The following is a 25,455-nucleotide window of genomic DNA, read 5'->3' as shown; positions in this document are numbered from 1 at the left end:
CCCTAAATAGCCTTGGTCCGGGTGCACACTCTGCCTAGCAGCGGCGTGTGACGTCACACGATCCGGCTGGAGAGACCACACACACGTGTGGAGAAACCACGCATGCGTGCTGGGATGGACAGCCTCCCAGAGACCAGTCGCTGGACTGGGAGGACCACACATGTGCAGACAGGCCAGCTGAAGGCTGATTCCCACTACCAAGGAGTATGCAGTCGAGGGTGGGGAAAAGGGGGGCATCCCCCAACCCCCTTGGAAAGGCCGCAGTGCATGGCAGATGGGAAACCAAGCGTGCGCAAAAACGTTCATGTACACCTGTCGGCCATGCACTGCGGTCTGGACATGAGACCCACCTCCACCACAACTGTTCTCCCGGATCAATAATCATTTGAACAAATTACAATTTGAAAAGTAACCAGGCATTTGGATGGGTATTCTCCAAAGTATGAAGTATTCTTTTATCCCAATTCCCACCCCGTGGGTCCTTGGGCACAACATCCAGAACCAGAAATCTTATCAAATTGTAATTTGTTCAAATGATTATTGATCGGGGGGGAACAGTTGTGGTGGAGGTGGGTCTCATGTCCAGACATGCAGTCGCTAGGGCCGCAGTGCGACATGAACAGTTTTGAGCACGCTTGGTTCCCCCTCTGCCATGCTTTTGGGTCTTGCTTTCTACATTGTTACCAGCTCCGCAAAGCGAAAGGTGTGCAGGCCTTGTTAGCGTCCATTGCGCCCTGCTGGGATTGGAGGGTTTGCATCTAATGACCGATTGGGGTCTGCACTGTTGATGACCAGATATCCATATTCTCTGAGGTACCATTATTTAATCTTTTTATAGCTACTTCTATGACGGAGATGTTCTCTAAATGAGCACAGATGTGAGGGAATATATAGGGTACCATTTATCTATTTCCCTTCCCTCTTTTTCCCCGTCCCATTTTCCTCCCTTCTATTTTTCAGCAAATTATCAAATCCATCATGTCATTTAGGTTGTTGTTAACTGTGGTACTTATTTAGTATCATATTTTAGAAATCATTGTTAATTGTTGTAACTATGTGATTTGTCAATAAAGAATATGGAGATTTTATACAAAAATGATGTCTAAGTGCCTATAAAGTCCATTCAGCTCTATTACATTCTCGACCACCAGCGGGGAGTCAGACACGGGATACGGGTTCCAGTGTTTTTATTATGAAGAGCGAGTCTTTTATACACAGCGGTCAATTGTTTTTATCCAATAAACATGCCGTGTTGCTACACTTAGAAGGCGCTCTCTCCCTCTTTTCTTTTGTTTCACATTTACAGGTTTTTCACCCACACATCCCAAAAATTTAGAAACAAAGCCTGGGAGGAGATGGAGAAGATATTTCTCCCCAAGAGTTTGCAGAATCCTCAGAGACTAAAAATATGGCCTGTTAAAAGTAGAGCACTGGAAACCTCTTCTTAGGAAAACAACGCAACAGCTAGAAAGGTGTTTTGAGGATTGGAACAACCTCCTCATCCCACTCATTCTCAGAATCCTCAGGGGCTGGAAACATGACCCTTTGGGAAAGAAGAGTGATGGGCTCCCAAGATTGTTGGGGGTGGGATGAGAACTTGCACCTTTGCTGAAAGCTCAGCAACTGTCAGCATGATGGTTCCTCTGGTGGACACGTAGGTTGGATTTTTGGTGGAAACTCTTGTCGCAGTGCTGACACTTGTAGGGGCGTTCCCCAGTATGCGTCCTGAGGTGGTCCTTCAGGTTGGACTTTTTGCGGAAGTATTTCCCACAGATGGAGCACTGGTAAGGTTTCTCTCCTGTATGAATGCGCTGGTGGCGGGCGAAGCTGGAATTGTCACGGAAGCTCTTCTCACACTCGGCGCACTTGTAGGGGCGCTCTCCGGTGTGGGTACGCAGGTGAATCTTCAAGTGAGAGCTGCGGATGAAGCTTTTGTCACAGTCCGTACATTTAAAAGGCCGTTCTCCTGTGTGGCTCCGCATATGGACCTGGAAGCTGGAGTTATTGCAGAAGGTCTTGCTGCACACATTGCACATGATGAACGTCTGTCCTCGTTGGTGGAAACTGATAGGGGCGTCTTCCCTGAAACCGTTCACCGGTGACGAGTAGGGATAGATTTCTTCCCGAGGATGGGAGAAAGGGAAGCAACGCTTTACCCCGGTGAAGCTATCCTCACAATCAGGGAAGACACGCAGTACCTCATTCTCTTTGGGCTCAGTCTGTTTGTTCTGGTCAAAGTCATGCAGTGCAGCAACAGGCTTGATTTGACGAGCAATACCCTTCCGCCTCCGGGATCGGTCTCTGTTGGCGAGCTCCTGAGCCTCTCCAATTCTTGGGCTCTTGGACAGCGGTCTCATCCTGGTCTCTTCATCTGAAAAGGAAACAATAAATACATATTAAAAACATGTAATATTGTAGGGGATATAAGTGCAAACCAAGCACAGACTCTATCAATAGGTCAATGGAGCAAAGTAGAGTAAATGATACTAACACAATGGAAGACCTTACCATGTCCCTACTATGCCATCAGGAGGAACATTTCAGGAAGACATGGCTCTACTGGAACCAGTTATGTTAGTTTGCGGCGTACAAAGATCTCCTTGCTTCAGACCTTTCCCAAGCAGCAATCTAGGGAACCCCCTCCATTTTTTCTCTGCCCCTCCCCTTTTTTCCTTTCCTACTTTTTTCCTTAAAGTGGTTGTAAAGGTTCAAGGTTTATTACCTTCATGCATTCTATACGTCAAGGTAAAAAACCTTCTCTGTTTCCACCCCCCCCCCCCAATACTCACCTAAGCCCTCTCTCGATCCAGTGATGTGCACTGGAGTCTCGGCTATCCCGGGACTCCCTCTTCTCACTGGCTGAGACAGCAGCGGGAGCCGTTGGCTCCCACTGCTGTCAATCACAGCTAGTGAGCAAATGAGAATAGACAAGCCACAGCTCCGTGTGTGAATGGACACATGGAGTAGCAGGTGCCCCCATAGCAAGCTGCTTGCTGTGGAGGCACCTGACAGGAGGGTGCGGCCAGGAAAGCCTGCAGGGGACCCGAGAAGAGGAGGTTCCGGGCTGCTCTGTACAAAACCACTGCACACAGCAGGTAAACATAGACATGTTTGTTATTTATTTATTTATTTTTAATAAGCCTTTAGTTTCGCTTTAAGTGTTTGTTGCTCCTTTGAAAAGTTAAAACATTTTTTTGCGGGGGGCCTTTTTTTGTTCCCCCGCAGGTGAAATTGTCCTCAAACTGGAAAACGGGGCCTTTGTCGTCAGGCAGTCATTTAATATGCACTGTACTTTAACCACTGGAAGACCAAAGCATTTTCTGGCACATTTTGTTTACAAGTTTAAATCAGTATTTTTTGCTAGAAAATTACTTATAACCCCCAAACATTTTATATATATATATATATATATATATGTATATATATATATATATATATGCCCCTTGAGGGTTAGGGACTGATGTAAATGTACAATATATATGTAAAAAGCTGCGTAAATTGACGGCGCTATATAAGTGCCTGTAATAAATAATAAATAAATAATATATACATACATACACATTTTCTATGAATCCCGAACAATTCTTTTGGCAGTTATGGCTGCAATCTTTCTTGGTCTACCTGACCTTGGCTTGGTATCAAGAGGTCCCTGAATTTTCCACTTCTTAATAGGTGATATAACAGTACTGATTGGCATATTCAAGGATATCTTCTTTTTACATCTTTTTATGTCCTTTTCCATCTTTATAAAATTCCATTACCTTGTTACGCAGGACTTTTGACAGTTCTTTTCTGATCCCCATGGCTCAGTATCTAGCCTCGTCAGTGCTTCCATGTAAGAACTAACAAACTCATTGACTATACACTGACACTAATTGCAATTTAAACAGCCACATATGTGGGACATTAACCTCTAATTGGCATTTTAACCCGTGTGTGTCACCTTGTGTGTCTGTACCAAGGCCAAACATTCCAGGGGAGGGAAACTTCTGATCCGGGCCATTTGGGTGATTTCTGTTATCATTATGATTTAAAAAGGAGCCAAAACAACTATGTGATAATAAATGGCTTCATATGATCATCATCCTTCAATAAAAGAGCATTTTTTGGCATGATCAGTCATATTTTCAATATCAATGCCAAAATTTCACAATTTCTGCCAGGGGATGCAAACTTTTGAGCACAACTGTGTGTATGTAAAGCGCTCTGTAAATTGACGGCGTTATATAAGTACCTGTAATAATAAATAAATAAATCTATATACAGCTACATAATGGCAGCAATATTAAAAAGCAAACTACTGATATGTACCCAGAATTCCAGACAGGAGTCAGGGGTGGACTGACAACTCATGGGGCCCCCGGGCAATAGGGGATCATGGGGCCCCTCTGTCCTTTCCCAAACTCAAAAAAGCCTATGAAAAAGGTACCAGGGGCATCTCATGGGGCACCTACTGACCCCGGGCCCTCGGGCAGTGCCGAGTTTCCAAATGGTCAGTCTGCCCCTGACACGAGTATTTTATACATAGTTACATTGGTCCAGCATGGACCGATGTAACTATGAGCAGTATATACCATACTTGGCCGATGTTCATGGATGCTTAAAATCACCAAAGCAGACACAGCATTGCTAAAGTTGATCCAGGGAATATCTGATTGCCTCTCAGGGGATCAGGAAGGAATTTTTTTCCCTGCAGGAGCAAATTGGTTCATGCTTTGCTGTTTTTTTTTAACCTTCCTCTGGATCAACGGTGGGTGTAAGATTATAATTTTTTTTTTTATTGGTTGAACTGGATGGACTTTTGTCTTTTTTCAGCCAGACTAACTATGTAACTATGTAAGATACCGCTGCTCTGGTGATCTCTACTTGCTTTTAAAGTGGAGAGCGTGACATCACCGTTCCACCTCGTCCAATCACAGAACACTTTGCATTCATTCAGAAAATGCAAAGAATTCTTCCAAAGGAGCCTATGCCAAGGGTTCGACTTCTTGTGTTCAGTAAGCAGAAGTGCAGCCGTTCGGCGCGGGATCGGAAGCAAGTGGAGATCACTGGAGTAGTGGTGTGATTTCCAGCTTTCAGCGGCATTGGCCAGGTATGGTATGTACATACTGTAGTTATACTGGTCCAAGCTGCACCAATGTAACGATGAATAAAAAATCCATCCCTGGAATGATTCTTTAATTTACACCACATATACCGTATTTTTCGCTCCATAAGACGCACTTTTTTCCCCCCAAAAAAGGGGGGAAAATGTCAGTGCGTCTTATGGAGCGAATATGGAGCGGCCGGTCCGGTATTTCCACCGCGGCCGTGTCAGAATACCGGGCCGGCCGCTCAGCTCTGCAGTGGGACCTTACCTGTTCCTCTATCCAGCAGCGCGCTGTCTTCCCGGCTTCTGTAGTGTGCGTGACAGCCGGGTGACAAGTGCGCATGCGCAAGAAGCGGTGCTCTTTGTGAATGGTAAGGCGGTACCTGGGACACATGACAGATCCCAGAAGCCACTGGACCAATCACAAAGCGCAGCGCTTCTCAGTGTGTCACCCGGCTGTCACGCGCAGTGTGCGTGACAGCCGGGTGACAAGTGCGCATGCGCAAGAAGCGGTGCTCTTTGTGAATGGTAAGGCGGTACCTGGGACACATGACAGATCCCAGAAGCCACTGGACCAATCACAAAGCGCAGCGCTTCTCGCACATGCGCACTGGGCATCCGGCTGTCCGCCGCTGGATCGAGGAACAGGTAAGATCAAAGGACAACTCCGCGGAAGTAAGAGCGGGTACCTGGCAAATTCAGGTACCCGCTCCCCCCCCTCCCCAAAGGTCAGCAGTCATCTTCTGTACTGTCCGCAGTCTCTGGTCATCTCCTGTACTATGTCCGCAGTCTCTGGTCATCCCCTGTACTGTGTCCGCAGTCTCTGGTCATCTCCTGTACTGTGTCCGCAGTCTCTGGTCATCTCCTGTACTGTGTCCGCAGTCTCTGGTCATCTCCTGTACTGTGTCCGCAGTCTCTGGTCATCCCTGTACTGTGTCCGCAGTCTCTGGTCATCTCCTGTACTGTGTCCCCAGTCTCTGGTCCTCTCCTGTACTGTGTCCGCAGTCTCTGGTCATCCCCTGTACTATGTCCGCAGTCTCTGGTCATCCCCTGTACTGTGTCCGCAGTGTCTGGTCATCCCTGTACTGTCCGCAGTCTCTGGTCATCTCCTGTACTATGTCCGCAATCTCTGGTCATCTCCTGTACTGTCCGCAGTCTCTGGTCATCTCCTGTACTATGTCTGCAGTCTCTGGTCATCTCCTGTACTATATCCGCAGTCTCTGGTCATCTCCTGTACTATGTCTGCAGTCTCTGGTCATCTCCTGTACTATGTCTGCAGTCTCTGGTCATCTCCTGTACTATGTCTGCAGTCTCTGGTCATCTCCTGTACTGTGTCCGCAGTCTCTGGTCATCTCCTGTGCTATGTCCGCAGTCTCTGGTCATCTCCTGTGCTATGTCTGCAGTCTCTGGTCATCTCCTGTACTATGTCTGCAGTCTCTGGTCATCTCCTGTACTGTGTCCGCAGTCTCTGGTCATCTCCTGTGCTATGTCTGCAGTGTCTGGTCATCTCCTGTACTGTGTCCGCAGTCTCTGGTCATCCCCTGTACTATGTCCGCAGTCTCTGGTCATCTCCTGTACTATGTCCGCAGTCTCTGGTCATCTCCTGTACTATGTCCGCAGTCTCTGGTCAGAACTTTTTTTTCCCTGTTTTCTGCCTCTAAAACCTAGGCGCGTCTTATGGTCAGGTGCATCTTATGGAGCAAAAATACGGTAAATAAAAAAATTATTTATACTGGAATCCTAAAGATAAATCAATCGATTTAAAAATTAAGCAACTTGTGCCATTATCATAAATCCCTCTAAAAATCGGCACATGCTCACAAAATGTATAATAAAAGAGGTGTAATAGGTTGTAAGGGACAATTCACACTAGTGCAGGGACAGGAATTTTTCTGCACTGGAAAATGCAGGTGTATGCTGGGATGCACAGAAAATAATTATTTTCTAGCTGTCATAATTACACTGAAACACAGCCCAGAGCTGCGCTGCAGGGATCTGCGTTTAAATGCATTTTATCACAGCTCGCTAGCAGAGCCATCCAAAGCAGTGTGCTTACAGTGAAGCACACACACAGCACATAATGTGAAACAGCACACAGTTAACCCTTTGATCGCCCCAGATGTTATTATTATATTATTATTACACAGGATTTATATAGCGCCAACAGTCCGCTCACACTTTACAATATAACGGGAGACAATACAGCAACAATACAGTTCAATACAAGAGGGTTAGGAGCTTACAATCTAGGAGATGTTAACCCCTTCCTGCCCAGTGCCATTATTACATTGACAGTGCTTTTTATTACCATTGTATTGGTGTCACTGAGAATGTCAGTGACACCAAGTCAGTTCTCTTCCAGTGTCAGAATGCCCGCCGCAGTCCCGCTATAAGTCGCTGATCGCCGCCATTACTAGTGAAAAGAAAAAAACATTCCAGTATCTATACCGCCATTTGTAAACACTATAACCTTCATGTAAACCAATTAATTTACATGTATTGGGATTTGTTTTAGTAAAGGCATGTCGCAGAATACGTTTTGGCCTAAATTTATGCCGAAATTTGATTTTTTACATTTTTTTACTGGACATGTTTAACCTCCCTAGCGGTATGATTATTTCATATTTTTGGTGCTGAAAGCGGTACCATTATTTTGCATGGAAATATGTAGTTTTTTTATTGTAGGCTGTAATTTTTAGGAATAACTCACTGAAATCTGTCTGAAGAAGATTCTAAATCATACATTTAATTCAATAATATAATCAAACCAAAAACACTGAAATTTGAAATATAGCGCCAAGTTCGCACATCGCTGAGCAAAGTCGCAAAATTGTTTTCAGCGTCTGATGACGAATTTCTCCACGAATCATTATCACTCAATTCTGCAAGTGGTTCTGATTTACTATCGCTGTTCTCTAGCTGGTCTAAACCCGCTTTTGACCTAAAGGGACACTTTTTGGACGCCATGGACTTTTCTAAGTTTCCAGGCAGAAAGAACAATCAAAATGCAGACAGGGGACAGGACAAAGCACTCGGGACAAAATGTATGTGAAATGGTTTGAAACAGGAATGTTTTACTATGTAACATCGTTTTGAAAAAAAATGACATTTTTTTAAAATTTTCAAATTTCCCGCCGCCGCTGGCGCCCGTACGTCCCGACGTCACAGGGACCGGAACACAGGAGGCGGATGCCGGCATCGGCCGGAGGAGATGGCCGGGGACGCTGCAGGGGACACATCGTGGGAGCCAAGGACAAGGTAAGTGCTGCAGGGACTCCCTATGCAGCGCCACATGGTAAGCCCGAGTGTAGCTCGGGGTTACCACTTTTGGTACTGAAACTTTACCCCGAGCTACACTCGGGAATACCGTTAGGGAGGTTAATAGCAAAAAGTTAAAAATATTTTTTTTCTCAAAATTGTTGGTTTCTTTTTTTAATAGTGCAAAAAATTAAAAAAAACATACAGGTGATCAAATACCACTGAAGGAAAGCTCAACTGGTGGGAATAAAAGGACGTAAATTTCATTTGGGTGCACCGTTGCATGAACTTTAGGGAAAACTTTTTTCTTTCATTTTTTCTTTCATTTTAGAGAAAGGCATGGTTATAACCCTCATCAGGTTTTTTTTTGCCATCTGTGCCACATTGGAAAGATTTAACTTTCCCATAGGCAAAATAGGAAGTAGGAGGAAATCCCTGCAAAGTAAGGGAATCACCAGAACTAGTGTCCTCATTGGAAGATTTCCCCTCCATTGCTGTTCTGCATTGTGGGCTTTTCTGTTACTTTCACTTTTGATGATAATGGTGAAACCGGACAAATAGAGAGGGTGAATCTCCCTAGTAGGGGCACAGGCAGCAATAAAAACCTGACAGGAGTTCTAATCCACCTCCACTCTATCCAAAACTAAAAAAACGTTCTGCCGTTAGTTATACTTTAACTGTCTGGTCCATGTACACAAACAGCCAGACAGCAGCAGTGCAGGAGTGAGTGGCCGTTTATAAACGTCCTCCCGCATTCCCTGACTGTGCGCGCTGCACCGATCGCTGTACGGGACCTCTGTGTGAGGTCCCGATCATGTGATCACTGATTGGCCAATCAGTGATCACATGAATAGTAGTAAGCAAGATGTCACTTCCTGACATCATTGCTTACTACGTGTGAAATCTGTGAATGATCACAGAGGTCACATGGTACAAGGCTATTCACAACAGCTTTGTACCATGTGACAGGCTGTGACCAATCACAGCTCTCACAGTAATTCTCAATGGCTGCAGGAATGAAGCCAGAGAGAAGGAGAAATTATTGCTTTTACAGCCTTTATGGGTGTAAAAGCAATCAGTGTAAAAAAAAAAAAATAAAAAAATCATCACCCCCCCCCACAAGTAGTACAATGTCACTATGCTAAGGTGACAGTAAGTTAAAAAAAAGAAAAAAAAAAAACATAAATAATATTATAAGTACAAAAATACATAGACTGCGCTAGTAAAAAAATATATTAAATTAAATAACCATGACTAAAATATAATAAATCATGTAAAACTCCCAAAAAACAAAAATATCAAAACAAAATCATATCAAACATATAAAGTCCCAAAAATATCATAAACACATATGTTTGATATGATTTTGTTTTGATATTTTTGTTTTTTGGGAGTTTTACATGATTTATTATATTTTAATATATTTTTGTCACGGTTATTTAATTTAATATTTTTTTAATATTTTTTTTTTTACTAGCGCAGTCTATGTATTTTTGTACTTATATGCACCTTATTACAGGGTAGATTTTGCAGCTGGTATTATTGATATATAATTATCACTATTATTGTTCTGGCGCCACCTATATTTATTCATTCATAAATAATAATATAAAAAAATAAAAATGTAAAACTTTTTTCGAAAAATTATAATTTGTGGTTACAAACTAATTTGGGTTATTTTTTTTTTACTAAAAAGATAGCTGAATACATTTTGGCCAAGATTTATGAAGAAAGATTATTTATTTGCAAAATTTTATAAGAAAAACACTTTTTTTCAAAATGTTTGGACTTTTTCATTTATATAGCAAAAAAAATAAAATTCCAAATGGTGAATAAATACCACCAAAGTAGTTGTATCTGTCTCAAAAAAATGCAAAAAAAATGCATATGGATACAGTGTTGCATGACCGCACAATTGTCATTCAAAGTGTGATAGCGCTGAAAGCTGAAAATTGGCCTGGACAGGAAGGGGGTATAAGTGTCCGGACTTGAAGTGGTTAAACTCAAACTAACACATACCAGTGGTTTCAGTGGTATCTTCAGGAGCTTTGTCCTCCTGCTCCTTCTTCACCTCTATGGTGTACGGTGATCCGAGTGCAGAATCCAGTAAATGGGCAGAAGGGCGGTCAGCCACTGACTCCACCTCACTGCAGAATGTGGAGGGAGGGTGAGGGGCTGAGCATACTTTAACTGGCGTAGAGAACCGCCTGTCATCCTCATGGTGGTAAGAGTGATGGACATCCACGTCATCATACGATTCTTGCTCCTGCTTGATCTGCGGCAGGAAATCTGACCAGAAAACACACAGCAATAACAGGTCATCACAGCACTGATCTGTACTGGAAACTAGAGTCACAGCTACATGACACACTCACCAGAATCCATCTTTATCACCTGGGGCCCTTCCCCTGGGCCCTCCACATTACCAGAGGGGGCACTGGGTTCCTGGTACTTTATCTTTAGAAGGATATCTGGACTGAGACCTGAACCAAAACCACAGAGTCACAATGTGGGAGGGAAGGAAGGGAGGGAGGGGAGGAAGGAAGGAAGGAAGGAAGGAAGGAAGGAAGATGAGAGAAGAAAAAGAGGAGAAGGAAGGGAGGAAAAAGAAGAAGGAAGGAAGAAAAAAATGCAAGAAGAAAGAAAGAGGAGAAGGAAAGAAGGAAGGGGGCTAAAAGAGGAAGGAAGGAAATAAGGAAGGAAGGAAAATGAGGGAAGAAAGAGGAGAAGGAAAGAAGGAAGGGAGGAAAAAGAGGAAGGAAGGAAATAAGGAAGGAAGGAAGGAAGGAAGGAAGGAAGGAAGGAAGGAAAAAAAATCAGAGAAGAAAGAAAGAGGAGAAGGAAAGAAGGAAGGGAGGAAAAAGAGAGAGGAAGGGAGAGAGAGAGAGAGAGAAGAGAAAAAGAAGGGAAGAAAGGAGAGGGAATAAAATAAGGAGAGGGAGGAAGGAAGATGAGAGAAGAAAGAAAGAGAAGGAAGGGAGGAAAAAGAGAAGGAAGGAAGAGAAAGAAAGAGAAGGAAGGGAGGAAAAAGAGAAGGAAGGAAGAGAAAGAAAGAGAAGGAAGGGAGGAAAAAGAGAAGGAAGGAAGAGAAAGAAAGAGAAGGAAGGGAGGAAAAAGAGAAGGAAGGAAGAGAAAGAGAGAAGGAAGGGAGGAAAAAGAGAAGGAAGGAAGAGAAAGAAAGAGAAGGAAGGGAGGAAAAAGAGAAGGAAGGAAGAGAAAGAAAGAGAAGGAAGGGAGGAAAAAGAGAAGGAAGGAAGAGAAAGAAAGAGAAGAGAGAAAAAGAAAGGAAAATAAGGGAAGAAAAGAGAGGGAATAAAATAAGGGAGGGAAGGAATGAAGGGAGGAGGAAAGAAGGAAGGGAGGAAGGAAGAAAAAGTGGAAGGCTAGAAGAAGGTTAGAAGGAAGGATGAAAAGGAAGAAATAAAGAGAGGGATGAAGGAAGGGAAGAAAGGGAAGGTAGGATGGAAGAAAAAAAGAAGGAAAGGAATGAAAGAAGGGAGAGAGGAAAAAAGGAAAGAAAGGTCAAAAGAATGAAATAAGGGAGAGATGGAAGGAATGAGGGAAAGGAAGGAAGACAGAGAGAGAAGAGAGAAAAAGAAAGGAAGGGAAGAAGGAAGGAAGGAAGGAAGGAAGGAAGGAAGGAAGGGGATAAAAGGAGAGGGAATAAAATAAAGAGGGAAGGAATGAAGGGAGGAAGGAAGAAAAAGTGGAAGGCTAGAAGGAAGGAAGGTTGAAAGGAAGAAATAAAGAGAGGGGCGAAGGAAGGGAAGGTAGGATGGATGGAAGGAAGAAAAGAAGGAAAGGAATGAAAGAAGGAAAAGAGGAAAAAAGCAAAGAAAGGTCAAAAGAATGAAATAAGGGAGAGATGGAAGGAATGAAGGAAAGGAAGGAAGAGAGAGAGAATTGAGAAAACAAAAGGAATGGAAGGGAAGAAGGAAGGAGAGGGAATAAAATAAGGGAGGGAAGGAATGGAGGGAGGAGGAAAGAAGGAATGAAGGGAGGAAGGAAGAAAAAGTGGATAAGAAGGCTAGAAGGATGAAAGGAAGAAATAAAGCAAGAGAAGAAGGAAAGGAAGAAAGGGAAGGTAGGATGGATGGATGCATGGATGGAAGGAAGGAAGGAGGAAGAAGGGAGGAAAGAGAAGAGATTAAAGGAATGGGGGAAAGGAATGGAGGTAAGGAAAAAGGAAATAAAAAAAGAAAAAGGAGGGAAGGAAGGGAGGTAAAAAGAAAAGGAAGGTAGAAGCAATGACATAAGGGAGAGAGGTAAGTAAGGAAGGAGTGGAGAAAGAAGAAAAGAAGGGAGAAGGGGGGGGGGGAACTAGGGAAGAAGTGTAGAAGAAAGGAAGGAAGGACAGAAAAAGAAGGAAAGAAAAAAAAGGAGAAAAGAAAAGAAGAGAGGGAGGAAGGAAGGAAAGAAAGAAGAAAGGCCCTTGGCCACTACCTTCCTCCAGTTTGCAGGGTTTCTCCTCACTTATAATCCGGAAGAGAACCTGTGAGTTTTCTATGTGATATCCTGGAAGAACACAGACAGGGATAGTGACAGCTCCATCATACCATGCACAGTTAAGCTGGCCATACACTGGTTACATTTATTTTCATTCAGATTCCTCCATCTACTCAAATACTCATTCAGTATAAGCTACCCCTCTCTGCCAATCCCTGCACTGGCGTCCACTCACCCAACAAATTCAATTAAAAATACTACCAACAAAGCCATCCACAACTCGGCCCCTAGTTACATCACTAACCTGGTCTCCAAATACCAACCAAATTGTTTTCTTTGTTCCTCCCAAGACCTCCTGCTCTTTATCTTCCTTGTCACCTCCTCCAGGACTTCTCCCAAGCCTCTCCCATCCTATGGAACTCCCTACCACTGAGATTGCTGGCACTTGTAGTTCTGTATTGGCTGCATGCTGCTATCTGGACACTGAGATTGCTGGGACTTGTAGTTCTGTATCGTCTGTGCGTTGCTATCTGGACACTGGACTGTCGGGACTTGTGGTGCTCCCGTCGGGATTCCTATTTTGTGAATCGTTGGATCTCTGACCCTTGTATATGAAATTTCCCCTCTTTCCTGGTCCCATCTGCTCTATTGTGTGCTGATCGCACCCCCCAATAAAAATCACTGTGCACACGGGGTCCTGTGCGCTTAGCCTCTCTAGTTCATCACACATTCCCGGCTGGCACTCACCGAGATCTGACAGCACGCTGTGTATGTCCCGGATCACATCCCCATATAGATCCCTCTTCCACTCCTCCAGCCGGTCCCACTCCTCTTCCGAGAACGAGGCCGCCACATCCATGAACCGCACCGCCGCCTGCAAGACACAGAATGATTACCAGGCAGAACAACATCTCGCCACTCACATAGCAACTCTCCCTGTCAGGTTGTACAATCAGATTGTATAGTGCATGGCCAGCTTCGGTCCATCGAGCGAAGGGTCTGTGGTTTACAGTTCCTGTTCATATGCATTCGATCATTTCAGTTGGATCAAACGATGGATTGTATGCTCAGGCCTCTTTCACGTGGGCAGTAAAAACAAGTGGTTGAGCCAGTGTTTTACCGCTCCCCCTGACTATCCCTTTAAAACCTAACATACAGCCAGAGGGGGCTTGTACACACGACATGACCGCAATGCTCTGCAGTCCCAAAAGGAAGTTGGTTCTATTCCTCCCCCAGCAGAACTGCCTTTTTATTTTGGCGTTTAACTACTTCCAGGCCAGGCACTTTTACCCTCTTCCTGCCCAGGACAATTTTCAGCGCTCTCACACTTTGAATGACAATGGCGCGGTCCAGGGGCGGACTGACAACTCATGGGGCCCCCGGGCAATTGGGGATCATGGGGCCCCTGTGTCCTTGCCCAAACTCAAAAAAGCCTATGAAAAAGGTACCAGGGGCATCTCATGGGGCCCCCTACTGACCCCGGGCCCTCGGGCAGTGCCCGAGTTTCCAAATGGTCAGTCTGCCCCTGGCGCAGTCATGCAACACTGAACCCAGATTAAGTTTTTATCATTTTTTTGAGACAGCTAAAGCTTTATTTTGGTGGTTTTACTTCACTGTTGGGACTTTTTTTTTTGCTATATAAATGAAAAAGTCCAAAAAATTTGAAAAAAAAGTGTTTTTCTTTTAAAATTTTGCAAATAAAAAATATTTCATCATAAATCTTGGCCAAAATTTATTCAGTTATCTTTTTAGTAAAAAAAAAAAAAAAATAACTCAAATTAGTTTATAACCCCAAATTCAAATTTTTTTTAAAATTATATTTTTTTATATTATTATTTATGGGTTTTTTTTTTACATTTTTTTACTTTCTTTTGGTGGTATTTAATTACTTTACGCCCACCCGCCCGCAATGTACTGTGGACGGATGGCCTCGGTAGGTAAAGCGGCGTACGGGTATGTCGCTGCCTACTTTCCGGTTTCGGGCATGCACATGCCCCCAGCTGGGGGTACACAGCGAAAGCCTGTCAGCAAGTCCCAGGCCAATGAATCACAGACGGGACCTGCTGATCGGCTGCATGCAATCACAGCCCAGAGCTCTGTGTTGGTAAACAGCACAGAGCTTTGTATAGAGGGAGCGATCTGTTAGTTTCTTGCAGGGATGAGAAATTTAAAGATCATCAGTAAAAGCAGCACACATTGCAGGGCCTCATAGTGCTCATAACCCTTGAGGTTTTCCACATTGTGGCATGTTACAGCCAAAAATGTAAATGTATTTTATTGGGATTTGACGTGATAGACCAACACAAAGTGGCACATAATTGTGAAGTGGAAGGAAAATGAGAAATGGTTTTCAATATTTTTTTACAAATAAATATCTCAAAAGTGTGGCGGCATTTGTGTTCAGCCCCCCAGAGTTAATACTTTGTAGGACCCCCTTTCACTGCAATTCCAGCTGCAAGTCTTTTTGGGGATTACAAGTGTGGCGTGAATTTGTATTCAGCCCCCCTTACTCTGATACCCCTAACTAAAATCTAGTGGAACCAATTGCCTTCAGAAGTCACCTAATTAGTAAGTAGCGTCCACCTGTGTGTAATGTAATCTCAGTATAAATACAGCTGTTCTGTGAAGCCGTCAGAAAAGTACGGCACAACTGCAAACCTACCAAGACATGGCCGTCCACCTAATCTGACAGGCCGGGCAAGGAGAGCATTCATCAGAGAAGCAGCCAAGAAGGCCATGGAAACTCTGGAGGAGCTGCAGAGATCCACAGCTCAGGGGGGAGAATTTCCACAGGACAACTATTAGTCGGGCACTCCACAAATCCAGTCTTTATGGAAGAGTGGCAAGAAGAAAGCCATTGTTGAGAGAAAGCCATTAGAAGCCCCATTTGCAGGTTGCAAGAAGCCATGTGGGGGACACAGCAAACATGTGGAAGAAGATGCTCTGGTCAGAGACCTTTTTGGTCTAAAAGCAAAACACAATATGTGGTGAAAAACAAACACTGCACATCACCCTGAACACACTGTCCCCACCGTGAAACATGGTGGTGGCAGCATCACGTTGTGGGGATGCTTTTCTTCAGCAGGGACAGGGAAGATGGTCAGAGTTGATGGGAAGATGGATGAAGCCAAATACAGGGCAATCTTAGAAGAAAACCTGTAAGAGTCTGCAAAAGACTTGAGACCGGGGCAGAGGTTCACCTTCCAGAAGGACAACGACCCAAAACATCCAGCCAGAGCTACAAAGGAATGGTTTAGATCAAAGCATCTTCCTGGGGTGGAGGTTAACCTTCCAGCAGGACAACAACCCAAAACATCCAGCCAGAGCTACAATGGAATGGTTTAGACCGGGTGTCGGCAACCCGCGGCTCCAGAGCCGCATGCGGCTCTTTTTCACCTTGGCTGCGGCTCCGGAGCACACTGCCCACCAGGTGACAGGCAATAGGGCAGCAATGGGCAAACTACGGCCCGGCAGACCTTTTAATCCGGCCCGCGGAGCTAGGCTCCCGCTAGGCTCCTCTCACAGTCCGCCCTGAAGACCGGTGTAGCATGAAAATCTGTCTCCTATGAGGATCTGTCCCCCTCGACGTATCTGCGCATGTGCCGGAGATCGCCGATCGGCTGCTAATGCCTGAAACTGGCACATGCGCAGATACGTCAAAGGGGACAGATCCTCATAGGAGACAGATTTTCATGCTACACCGGAACGGCGCGGGTACACGGCGAGAGGAACGCGCAGAGCAAAGGTAAGTGAATTGACACAGGGGGGACTTGGGGACTTAATATGGGGGATGAATTAATATGGGTGATGAATTACTATATGGGGGATGAATTACTATGGGGGATTAATTACTATATGGGGGATGAATTACTATGGGGGATGAATTACTATGGGGGATGAATTACTATATGGGGGATGAATTACTATATGGGGGATGAATTACTATAGGGGGGATGAATTAATATGGGTGATGAATTACTATATGGGGGATGAATTACTATGGGGGATTAATTACTATATGGGGGATGAATTACTATGGGGGATGAATTACTATGGGGGATGAATTACTATATGGGGGATGAATTACTATATGGGGGATGAATTACTATGTGGGGGATGAATTACTATGTGGGGGATGAATTAATATGGGGGATGAATTAATATGGGTGATGAATTAATATGGGTGATGAATTACTATATGGGGGATGAATTACTATGGGGGATTAATTACTATATGGGGGATGAATTACTATGGGGGATGAATTACTATGGGGGATGAATTACTATATGGGGGATGAATTACTATATGGGGGATGAATTACTATATGGGGAATGAATTACTATGGGGGATGAATTACTATATGGGGGATGAATTACTATGGGGGATGAATTACTATGGGGGATGAATTACTATATGGGGGATGAATTACTATGGGGGATGAATTACTATGGGGGATGAATTACTATGGGGGATGAATTACTATATGGGGGATGTATTTTCAGTTTTAAAAATGTGGCTCTCAAAATAAATTTCAATCGTGGTTTTGGCGAGATTTGGCTCAGTTGAAAAAAAAGGTTGCCCACCACTGACCTAAGGCTATGATTGTGATTATGACGATACACTGTGGCCCTGATTAACCCTTTGCTTACTGGGCCCTTAAACCCCCTTCATGACCAGAGCGCTTTTTGCAATATATGCAGTGTCGGATTTGTTTTAAATGTTGCAATGGTTTTGCGGCTCCCAGTCTTTTTTTCCCTCTCGGAAACGGGTCCAAGTGGCTCTTTATGTCTTAAAGGTTGCAGACCCCTGGTTTAGACCAAAGCATATTCATGGGGCGGAGGTTCACCTTCCAGCAGGACAACGACCTGAAACACCCAGCCAGAGCTACAATGGAATGGTTTAGACCAAAGCATATTCATGGGGCGGAGGTTCACCTTCCAGCAGAACAACGACCGAAACATCCAGCCAGAGCTACAATGGAATGGTTTAGGCCAAAGCATATTCATGGGGCGGAGGTTCACCTTCCACCAGGACAACGACCCGAAACATACAGCCAGAGTTACAATGGAATGGTTTAGACCAAAGCATATTCATGGGGCGGAGGTTCACCTTCCAGCAGGACATTGACCCGAAACATCCAGCCAGAGTTACAATGGAATGGTTTAGACCAAAGCATATTCATGGGGCGGAGGTTCACCTTCCAGCAGGATATTGACCCGAAACATCCAGCCAGAGTTACAATGGAATGGTTTAGACCAAAGCATATTCATGGGGCGGAGGTTCATCTTCCAGCAGGACAATGACCGAAACATACAGCCAGAGCTACAATGGAATGGTTTAGGCCAAAGCATATTCATGGGGCGGAGGTTCACCTTCCAGCAGGACAACGACCCGAAACATCCAGCCAAAGTTACAATGGAATGGTTTAGACCAAAGCATATTCATGGGGCGGAGGTTCACCTTCCAGCAGAACAACGACCGAAACATCCAGCCAGAGCTACAATGGAATGGTTTAGATCAAAGTATATTCATGTGTTAGAATGGCCCAGTCACAGTCCAGACCTAAATCCAATGGAGAATCTGTGGCAAGACTTGAAAATTGCTGTTCACAGATGCTCTCCATCCAATCTGACAGAGCTTGAGCGATTCTGCAAAGAAGAATGGGCAAAAATGTCCCTCTCTAGATGTGCAAAGCTGGTAGTAGAGACATCCCCAAAAAGACTTGCAGCTGGAATTGCAGGGAAAGGGGGTCCTACAAAGTATTGACTCCGGGGGCTGAATACAAATGCACACCACACTTTTCACAGATTTATTTGTGACAAATATTGAAAAACATTTCTCATTTTCCTTCCACTCCACAATTTGTGTTGGTCTATCACATAAAATCCCAATAAAATACATTGATGTTTTTGGCTGTAACATGACAAAATGTGGAAAATTTCAAGGGGTATGAATACTTTTTTAAGACACTGTACATACATTACACATGGTTAGGCACACATTTAACCCCATGACTCTAAATGTTAACCCCGTCCCAGTCGTTCATTAGTCATTATGTCATTAGTACAGTGACAGTTTATAGTATTATCACTGATCACTGTATTAGCCACTTGAACTCTGGAAGGCCTTCATGGCCAGGCCATTTTTTGCTATATTCCCATATGGAAGAAAAATATATCTGAAATATATTTTAAAAATAATCTTCCCAAATATATTGACATACATATATTCAATATATTTCAATTAAAAAAATATATATATATACTGTATACTGCGTGTTGAAATGCGTTATTATTATATATAATATATATATATATAGTTATATAGTTTTATATATATATATATATATATATATATATATAGTTATATAGTTATATATATATATAGTTATATATATATAGTTCTGTCACATATTCTGTCCCCCTTTGTAATGTACAGCGCTGAGCGAACCATTGGCGCTTTATAAATACTGTATAATAATAATAATATGTATATATATATAAAAATATATATATATATATATATATATATATATATAAAACAATATATATATATATAAAAAACAATATATATATATATATATATATATAAATAAATAAAAAAAAAAAAACTATATATATATATATATATATATATATCAAAAACAATATATATATATATAGTTATATATATATATATATATATATATATATATATATATATAATGTTTGGGGGATCTAAATAATGTTCTAGCAAGAAAATGTAGATTTTTTTTCATGTAGGAGAGGAATGTCGGAATTGGCCCGGTAGATAAATGTTTAAAAAGCTCAGTGTGACAACTCGTGAGGAGAGAAATGCCGATAACCGGCATTTCCCTGTTTACATGTGATCAGCTGTGATTGGACACAGCTGATCACATGACTGAGCAGACATCTTCAGCTCTTTCCGTTGATCGGTGATCCGCTGTGCGCTCCCGGAGCCGTGCATGCGCGGTTAGAATGGGAGGACGTCATATGACGTCTTCCCAGAACGAGAGAACCACCTTGCGCCTGTCATTTTACTATATGGCGGAAGGGAGGCGGTTAAATAGGGACATGTGCGTTCCAATGCATTTTTGATCCGTTTTACTGCGTTCCAGAACAGTTCTGTCCAGAAAAAAATGCAGCCTGTTCTATTTTTTGTTTCTGCAGCCAGAACGCACTGGAACTGCAAGCACTGATGTGAACTATGACACTGACAACCCTATAATCTAGTAGTATATAGGAAATGCAGCGCTGCATTTCCTATATACTGCTGTTATACGAGGTTTTGAGGTTTACCTTTTATGCTAGCTGCTTTAATGTTTTAAGATTATAGATTTCTCTGAATGGAACATTTCTAGCGCTCGTATACCATTTCTATCTACTTGAACCCTATAATCTACTTTCTGTGCGTTTTGGATGCAAAAAAAAAAGCAACTGAAACAAATGTAGTGTGAACTGGCCCCTTAGGGCTTGTTCACACCAGGTACAGTGTGGGAACACTACGCAAAAATGGACTGCCTTAATTCTTAATGGCACCCCACTCATTTAGCAAATGCGTGCATGATTGCACCCGCCATAAAGCATGGTGCCACGCATTTTGGTGCGATTTTAAAGATCGTGCTGGCACCTTTTTCGTGCATTTCACACGCATAGGGCAGACCACTGAAATCAATGGCCTGGCAAAAAAGTGCGCACACTCGGACTCCTTCCTCCTGGAGTGAACGAGCCCTCACTGTGCGGGTAAGTAGGCGTTTTGTAGACACCTCTGCACTACAGGCAAGGGGGAACACAAAAACAACTTGGGGGGGGGGGGGGATTGGAGTTGAGTACCACTTGTTGAGCTGACAGGCGGCACCCATTCAAGTCAATGGTGCCACACCGCAACCATGTGGCAAGTGCCTGGCTGGTGGTTATGGCATGTTAGTTTCATTTGACAAAGAAAGGAAAAGCCAGAAAAAAACTAACATTCAGGAGGTGGCAGAATCGACCACTGAGTGCCTGGAAGCCGCTTCTCTGAAAAGCGATACATTGCGAATAGCTTTTCAAAGAATAGCTTGCAATGTGAACCTAGAGAACCCATAGCGATTGGATGGATATCGTGACTGCACCACCTACAACAGCCAATGACCTCACAGGCAGCACACGGCCTGCTGGCTCTCAATGTGCGGGCCGCTGGGTTCTGGATGGCTCTGCAAACCTGCTGGGCACCCGTGGGGGTGGTGGGTGCTGAAACACTCCCTAACATGATGGCATCAGATAACCTACCCGCTGGGAGGCATTCATCCTGAGTCTCCGATCCCGCAGGCTCTTCTCAGGACTTTGCCCAGAAGCTGAAACACTCCCTAACATGATGGCATCAGATACCCTACCCGCTGGGAGGCGTTCATCCTGAGTCCCTGATCCCGCAGGCTCCTCTCAGGACTTTGCCCAGAGGCTGAAACACTCTCTAACATGATGGCATCAGACAACCTACCCGCTGGGAGGCATTCATCCTGAGTCTCCGATCCCGCAGGCTCTGCTCGGGACTTTGCCCAGAAGCTGAAACCTTCCCTAGCATGATGGCATCAGATACCCTACCCGCTGGGAGGCATTCATCCTGAGTCTCCGATCCCACAGTTTCTTCTCAGGACTTTGCCCAGAAGCTGAAACACTCCCTAACATGATGGCATCAGATACCCTACCCGCTGGGAGGCATTCATCCTGAGTCTCCGATCCCGCAGGCTCTTCTCAGGACTTTGCCCAGAAGCTGAAACACTCCCTAACATGACGGCATCAGATAACCTACCCGCTGGGAGGCGTTCATCCTGAGTCTCCAATCCCGCAGGCTCTTCTCAGGACTTTGCCCAGAAGCTGAAACACTCCCTAACATGATGGCATCAGATAACCTACCCGCTGGGAGGTGTTCATCCTGAGTCTCCGATCCCGCAGGCTCTTCTCAGGACTTTGCCCAGAAGCTGAAACACTCCCTAACATGATGGCATCAGATAACCTACCCGCTGGGAGGCGTTCATCCTGAGTCTCCGATCCCGCAGGCTCTTCTCCGCACTTTGCCCAGAAGCTGAAACACTCCCTAACATGATGGCATCAGATAACCTACCCGCTGGGAGGCGTTCATCCTGAGTCTCCGATCCCGCAGGCTCTTCTCCGCACTTTGCCCAGAAGCTGAAACACTCCCTAACATGATGGCATCAGATAACCTACCCGCTGGGAGGCGTTCATCCTGAGTCTCCGATCCCGCAGGCTCTTCTCCGCACTTTGCCCAGAAGCTGAAACACTCTCTAACATGATGGCATCAGATAACCTACCCGCTGAGAGGCGTTCATCCTGAGTCTCCGATCCCGCAGGCTCTTCTCGGGACTTTGCCCAGAAGCTGAAACCTTCCCTAGCATGATGGCTTTAGACAACCTACCCGCTGGGAGGCGTTCATCCTGATTCTCCGATCCCGCAGGCTCTTCTCCGGACTTTCCCCAGAAGCCAGATCTGCTGCTGGCGCCACCTACAGCACAAAGTGAAACATATATTAAAGCTGGACTCCGGGAGGACATGAAGGGTGTATGTAAATGAATGCTGCCCTGTATTATTACATCCATAACTGTATGGTAGTGTAACTGAATGTGACCCGGTATCAGCCAATTGCAGCCCTTGTACAGCAGGGCTGGAGTGGGAGAAGAAGAAGCAGCACAAAGTCCCAATTAATTCATGGGCTGATAGAGAGAGCGGAGCGACAGAGAGGTGAGCTCATCACTGTGCTGCTTCTCATTTCACTGTCCACTTGCAGGCTTGGGGCAGGTTCAGGAGACATGGGCTCAGAGGAAGTGGGCTGAATGATGCTGGCTACCAGACTGAGGACATCTAGTGGCAGAAATAAAGCACTGTGAGCAATCCCCTTATTGAAGGGCAATATTGTAGCAAAAGCTGGTTTTATTATTTTGTCTTTAATGGGCTACCTAACTTTTTTTTTTAAATTAGAATTCTGCTTTAGTGTTGCATCTTAGCCTCTGATCTCCTGCAGCCACTTCCCCCAGCAGGGCATGCATGTTTACAGGGCATTCAAAGTGAGCCCGCCCCCACAGAACGCCTTCATGGGCCAATATACAGGATTGGCAGTGTGGCCTAGGACATATAGACTGAGCCCGCCCCCACAGAACGCCTTCATGGGCCAATATACAGGATTGGTAGTGTGGTCCAAGACATATAGACTGCGCCCGCCCCCACGGAACGCCTTCATGGGCCAATAAACAGGATTGGCAGTGTGGCCTAGGACATATAGACTGAGCCCGCCCCCACAGAACGCCTTCAATGGGCCAATAAACAGGATTGGTAGTGTGGTCCAAGACATATAGACTGAGCCCACCCCCACAGAACGCCTTCATGGGCCAATATACAGGATTGGCAGTGTAGCCTAGGACATATAGACTGAGCCCGCCCCCACAGAACGCCTTCATGGGCCAATATACAGGATTGGTAGTATGGTCCAAGACATATAGACTGCGCCCGCCCCCACGGAACGCCTTCATGGGCCAATAAACAGGATTGGTAGTGTGGTCCAAGACATATAGACTGCGCCCGCCCCCACGGAACGCCTTCATGGGCCAATAAACAGGATTGGCAGTGTGGCCTAGGACATATAGACTGAGCCCGCCCCCACAAAACGCCTTCAATGGGCCAATAAACAGGATTGGTAGTGTGGTCCAAGACATATAGACTGAGCCCACCCCCACAGAACGCCTTCATGGGCCAATATACAGGATTGGCAGTGTGGCCTAGGACATATAGACTGAGCCCGCCCCCACAGAACGCCTTCATGGGCCAATATACAGGATTGGTAGTATGGTCCAAGACATATAGACTGCGCCCGCCCCCACAGAACGCCTTCATGGGCCAATAAACAGGATTGGTAGTGTGGTCCAAGACATATAGACTGCGCCCGCCCCCACGGAACGCCTTCATGGGCCAATAAACAGGATTGGCAGTGTGGCCTAGGACATATAGACTGAGCCCGCCCCCACAGAACGCCTTCAATGGGCCAATAAACAGGATTGGTAGTGTGGTCCAAGACATATAGACTGAGCCCACCCCCACAGAACGCCTTCATGGGCCAATATACAGGATTGGCAGTGTGGCCTAGGACATATAGACTGAGCCCACCCCAACAGAACGCCTTCATGGGCCAATAAACAGGATTGGTAGTATGGTCCAAGACATATAGACTGAGCCTGCCCCCACAAAACACCTTCAATGGGCCAATTAACAGGAATGGCAGCGTGGCCCAGTGCGTGGAGCCACAAGGCTAAACCCATCCCCCGTAAAATACCTTCATTGGGCCAATATACAGGGATGATTGTGTGGTCCAAGGCATGATGTTCACAGTCTGTGCAGACTAAGCCCGCCTTCAAACAGCCAATATAAAGGAATAATATATACGAAAGGCTTTGTGTCGTACATGTTTATGGAACGTTCAGACTGACCCTGCTCCTGCAGAATGCCTTCTACGGGCCAATATACAGTAATGGTTGGGCGGTCCAGTGGGACGTGCTTGTTTATGGAATGTAGGCTGAGCCCGCCCCCACGGAACACCTTCAATGGGCCAATCTACAGGAATGGTCTGATGGCCAGGGGCGTGCTTGTTCATGGAGTGTTCAGAACACCTTCAAAAGGTAGGAATAGTTGCATGGCCCAGTGCGGCGTAGTTTATGGAATGTAGACTGAGCCCGCCCCTGTGGAGCACCTTCAATGGGCCAATATATAGCAAGGCTTTTGTGGCCAAAGGCGGCCATGTTTACGAAACGTTCAGACTGAGCCCGCGCCTGCGGAACTCCTTCTAATGGCCAATATACAGTAATGGTTGGGTGGTCCAGTGGGACATGCTTGTTTATGGAATGCAGACTGAGCCCGCCCCTGTGGAGCACCTTCAATGGGCCAATATATAGCAAGGCTTTCGTGGCCAAAGGCGGCCATGTTTACGAAACGTTCAGACTGAGCCCGCGCCTGCGGAACTCCTTCTAATGGCCAATATACAGTAATGGTTGGGTGGTCCAGTGGGACATGCTTGTTTATGGAATGCAGACTGAGCCCGCCCCTGTGGAGCACCTTCAATGGGCCAATATATAGCAAGGCTTTCGTGGCCAAAGGCGGCCATGTTTACAAAACGTTCAGACTGAGCCCGCGGAACTCCTTCTAATGGCCAATATACAGTAATGGTTGGGTGGTCTTGTGCTTGTTTATGATGACTGGGCCCGCCCCTGAGGAACACCTCACAACAAAGAAGGGAAGTAACCGTCACCCCAATACGGTCTCCTCCAATGAACTGTGTTGAACTGTTACAGATCGGTGTGGTATGCTCAGTGTCGCCCCCCTCAGTTGGTGCTGGACCCCCAATATACTCCTCCACACAAATGGAGGGACTCCAGGGACCAGTCTCTCACAGACCACAGGGGGTTAACCATATGACTCATCCCTCACCTAGGAAACCCTAACAGCCAGAGCACGTGACCTACCCGTGTGGGCGGGACCTCGGGGTTACCGGCGATCTCCGCACTCAAACTATCCACAGCTTCACATAAGCAACTGCGCATGCGTCGATCCCGGCTCCTGTCCTGTACTGAGCATGCGCTTCAAAATACTATTGGTTCCCCGTCAGCGCATGCGTCGATGGCTCT

The 25,455-nt window shown here is 45.2% G+C and overlaps 1 protein-coding gene across 3 annotated transcripts; it reads right to left on the bottom strand.

Moving 5' to 3' along the window:
* Nucleotides 1–1,170: 1,170 nt before the first annotated feature.
* LOC149432259 (uncharacterized) lies at nucleotides 1,171–25,455 on the bottom strand. 3 transcript variants are annotated; one of them, XM_089665319.1, is made up of 7 exons: nucleotides 25,294–25,455; nucleotides 22,206–22,292; nucleotides 13,541–13,667; nucleotides 12,791–12,862; nucleotides 10,723–10,830; nucleotides 10,367–10,636; nucleotides 1,171–2,371 (listed from the first exon to the last, which is right to left on the bottom strand). In XM_089665319.1, the coding sequence occupies exons 1-7, from the start codon at nucleotides 25,369–25,371 to the stop codon at nucleotides 1,617–1,619; spliced, it is 1,497 nt and encodes a 498-aa protein (XP_089521445.1). In that variant the 5' UTR covers nucleotides 25,372–25,455; the 3' UTR covers nucleotides 1,171–1,616. The 3 variants fall into 3 exon arrangements, with proteins under 3 accessions (XP_089521445.1, XP_089521447.1, XP_089521446.1); XM_089665321.1 differs by lacking the exons at nucleotides 22,206–22,292; nucleotides 25,294–25,455 and adding an exon at nucleotides 21,790–21,836; XM_089665320.1 differs by lacking the exons at nucleotides 22,206–22,292; nucleotides 25,294–25,455 and adding an exon at nucleotides 21,166–21,203.

The sequence above is a fragment of the Staurois parvus genome, unplaced genomic scaffold, assembly GCF_062004578.1.
Source record: "Staurois parvus isolate SC_StPar_1 unplaced genomic scaffold, SC_StPar_1.0 ptg002181l, whole genome shotgun sequence".
In the NCBI taxonomy this organism is placed as follows: domain Eukaryota; kingdom Metazoa; phylum Chordata; class Amphibia; order Anura; family Ranidae; genus Staurois; species Staurois parvus.
This window is presented reverse-complemented; position numbering and strand designations above follow the sequence as displayed.

What these genes read in the sequence shown, in the direction of transcription:
- LOC149432259 (XM_089665319.1), bottom strand. Translation starts at nt 25,371, where the DNA reads ATGCGCAGTTGCTTATGTGAAGCTGTGGATAGTTTGAGTGCGGAGATC. An exon ending in CCGAGGTCCCGCCCACACGG is followed by an intron (nt 22,293 to 25,293) that starts GTAGGTCACGTG and finishes TTTGTGCTGTAG; the next exon opens with GTGGCGCCAGCAGCAGATCT. An exon ending in CAGCGTGCTGTCAGATCTCG is followed by an intron (nt 12,863 to 13,540) that starts GTGAGTGCCAGC and finishes GTGTTCTTCCAG; the next exon opens with GATATCACATAGAAAACTCA.